This window comes from Trichechus manatus, unplaced genomic scaffold (genome assembly GCF_000243295.1).
Source record: "Trichechus manatus latirostris isolate Lorelei unplaced genomic scaffold, TriManLat1.0 scaffold00145, whole genome shotgun sequence".
Taxonomy (NCBI): domain Eukaryota; kingdom Metazoa; phylum Chordata; class Mammalia; order Sirenia; family Trichechidae; genus Trichechus; species Trichechus manatus.
Genome location: NW_004444081.1, coordinates 4704925 through 4708539, shown reverse-complemented (window position 1 = coordinate 4708539; position 3615 = coordinate 4704925). Strand labels below are relative to the sequence as shown.

The 3615-nt window shown below is 46.1% G+C and overlaps 1 protein-coding gene across 1 annotated transcript in view; it reads left to right on the top strand.

Annotated features, from left to right (window-relative positions):
- The window catches only part of LMX1A (LIM homeobox transcription factor 1 alpha), a 207430-nt gene that overhangs the window by 140100 nt on the left and 63715 nt on the right, over positions 1–3615 (top strand). The window contains exon 4 of the mRNA XM_004385762.1: positions 3173–3405. Within this exon, the coding sequence (XP_004385819.1) occupies positions 3173–3405 (233 nt within the window). The remainder of the gene's footprint in view (positions 1–3172; positions 3406–3615) is intronic.

Sequence of the window (3615 nt, the reverse complement as noted above, 5' to 3'; positions counted from 1 at the left end):
GTAAGAAAATGCTTTCCAGTTATTCATGTGTCCTTGGTTCCTGCCAAGGTGGGGCTCGTTAGCAGAGAAGGTGGCAACATCTCACTGAATCTACTCTGAGCCAGCTCTGGTCTGTCTTTGTGTGCGAAGAAGGGAGGAGTGTGGAGTTCTGTGTTCTAGGAGCTTACTCTGGCCATTCCATCCACTCTTGCCATTCTGTCCCTTCTAACACCTCACCTTTCCACATCTACTGACTCCTCTGGTATGTAGGGACAGGCAGTGAGAGTGCTTCTGAGAGATTCTTCTTCTCTCTTGTGATACTACTTTAAAAAAGAAAACAACTCTTTATTTTGTAAATAGTATGATGAATACCCATATACCCGGAGATATTTTTTAGGCCACTTTATAGGGTACATTATATCTGTGCTTGTGCCAAAGGCCTTGACAAAAGCAATTCTGTTCTTGTGAGGCGATTTAAAAAAGAAAAAGAGAAACCTAGATCTGCTTTAAATTTTAGGCATTCATCCACTACCTGGAACTATTGATCTGGGGTGACAGGGAAGAGGGAAGCAACCTTTACTGAGCACCTACTATGTGTCAGTTTCCATGCTAGGGAGGTTCTTTACACATTACTTCAGGAAGCAAGTGAACAAATTTTAGGTCCACGGGCCAAATCAAATCAACTTTTATGGAATACTCACCATGTGAGCATATACAGATATTCCATAGGCCTTGTTCCTGAGAACAATACAAGCTATTGCCAAGATAAGTTATAGACATATGAAAAGTTAAATAATAAGGCAAGGTTGAAATACTGTTTTAAATCAACAGTATGAAGCAATGATCCTAGGACTTTTAAAGCCTGAAGAGCTTGTGTGGCCTCATCTCTTGAACAATCAACAGTACGAAGCAATGATCCTAGGACTTTTAAAGCCTGAAGAGCTTGTCTGGCCTCATCTCTTGAACAATAGCCAGGAAACAAAGGTGGAACGGGGCCCAACAACCTGCCTGAGGTCTCTTCAGAGCTGAGAACAGAACTCAGTCCTCCAGATCCTGCTACTTTTTGTATCATAGTCTTGAAATGTCTCCACGTACTTGCCAGACAGCCAGCACAAACAGTTCATGTTACAGGGATTCAAAGGAGGGCAGTTGCTTTGGGCTGGGGCAGGGAGGCCCAGGCAGAGTTTGAGGAGAAGGTGGGAGCTACAGTGTCCTGAGGGTGGGGTTGGATTTAGTAGCTTAAACAGAGAAGGAAAGGCCTTCTCGGAGGATGGAATGGCATAAACAGGCCCAGAAGTAGGAAACCAGCAATGTTGTATAGAGGAATCCTGACATTTTCATCACCCACCTGCTCTGAACACCAGCTCTGGGAGCCATCCCCCACGCTGCTCTATTCCTCATTCCTGAGTCCAGTCTCCACCTTATGGGCTCTGCCACCTCCTCTCCAGCTTCCCTGATGCTGCAGTAGTTCTGAGCTGTATCACTGCTCAGCTGTGCTCCCTTACTCATCTAACTCCATTTCCACTCCACCCTTCAAACTGCCAAAAGCGCCTTTTCCAAAACATGGATCTTATGTTAAAAAAATCTTTCAGTGATTCCCTATTGCTTGCTGCACACATGATGTCCAGCTCTTTGGTGAGCAATCTGGTCATGACCTACCTCACCTGCCACCCCCCTCAAGGCGCCTGCTCTCTGACCTGGTGGAGTCACAGCATGCTTTGGGCACACCTGCACTTTCATAGCCTCATGCCTTTGCACAGGCAGTTCCCTCTTCCTGGAAGGCTTTCTTCCTCTTTGCCGCCAGCCCTTTATGCCTGCCAGCTTGCCTGCTCGCCAGTCTTTGGTTTCACCAAGATGTATTGAATACAGAATAAAATGCAAACCCCCATCTTGCTCCCTAACAGTTGTTTCCTCCTCTGTGTCCCTATAGCCCTCTGCTCCCCCACCTCATTACTTTAATTATCTCTACATGTCTGTCTCTCCCATTAGCCTGAACTCATTTTGGGAAGGGATTTGCTTTTATTCACCTTCTCATTGCTAGTACCTACTATTCTGGCTTGGCATATATAGACACTCTTTAGGTTGCTTGTTGACAATGAAATGAAATAGGAGTTACGTACCAAGAGACAGTATCAACTCAATCTAGTTGTTTGAGGGCTGGGAAGTTGGGATGCAGTTTATCTCTTGAAGTGTATCTTTCCAAGTTTATCTCTTGAAAGCTAGATTACACATCAGAGCTTGTTGAAAACATCCTAACGCTACAGTCTTTCACATGCTGATAGGAGTGAGCCCAGATATCTTTCTTTTTATTACTGTTACTATTGTTATTGTTGTTTTAAATAATCAGCTCCCCCAAGGATTCTGGGAAGCCTGCCTGGCACCAGTCTGCAGACAACCTTTGGGAACTCTGTGTCATAGACCATACCAAATATACATTAGTGTAGATGCCCGTCTTCCAGTGGCTCTCACCCTTCTTTCCTTAAGCTTTTGATAGAGTAACTCAACTGACTGATTTTAGTTCACTCTCTTCAGGGAATAGGTAGATAGATACATAGATACATAGACAGATACATAGATAGATAGATAGATAGCTGCCCTCAAGTCGACCCTACTCCTGGTAACCTTATGTACAACACAACATGACTGTTGCTCAGTCTTGCCTCATCTTCATGCTCACTGGCATATTTCAGTCCATTATCGTGGCTATTGTGCCATTCCATCTCACCAAGGGTCTCCCATGCCCTCTGTTGCCCTCCACTTGACCAAACATGATGTGCTTCTCCCTTGATTGATCCTTCCTAATTATGTGTCCAAAGCAAATGAGTTGGATAATGTTCTGTTGTGGTCCATAGGGCTTTTATTGGCTAATTTTTGGAAGTAGATTACTAGGCCTTTCTTTCTAGCCTGTCTTAGTCTGGAAACTCTGCTGAAACTTGTCCACCATGCGTGACCCTGTTGGTATTTGAAATACCAGTGGCATAGCCTCTAGCATCACAGCAACATGCAAACCACCACAGTACGACAAGCTGACAGGCGGATGGTGGCAGGGAATAAATAACCTGAATTTAAACTACATTCTATTCCAAGCATCTTGTCCCAGTGCATGAAGCTCCTTTTGCTGTTGACTTGAAGGGAGTCAAGGTCCAAGCCAGACCTTACTCACAGTGCATGTCCTCACTTTCTCCCCTGCCAGGCTGTTTGCTGTCAAATGTGGGGGCTGCTTCGAGGCCATCGCACCCAATGAGTTTGTCATGCGGGCCCAGAAGAGTGTGTACCACCTGAGCTGCTTCTGCTGCTGTGTCTGCGAGCGGCAGCTCCAGAAGGGTGATGAGTTTGTCCTGAAGGAGGGCCAGCTGCTCTGCAAAGGGGACTATGAAAAGGAGCGGGAGCTGCTCAGCTTGGTGAGCCCAGCAGCCTCAGACTCAGGTGAGTGCCTGCGGTGGGCAGGGGCTATGGTAGGGTGGGCTGAGTGGAGTGGGGGTGGTAGTCTGCACTGCTTCCTCTCTGGAGGCCCTGCCACCAGGGCAGCCCAGCTCTATGGCAAGGCAGTTCTTTGTATTTCAGGAGCTTTCTTTGTCAGCTTGATGTAATCTCTTATCAGTCAGCTGTTGCCTGATGATGCTGTGTAACAAAACA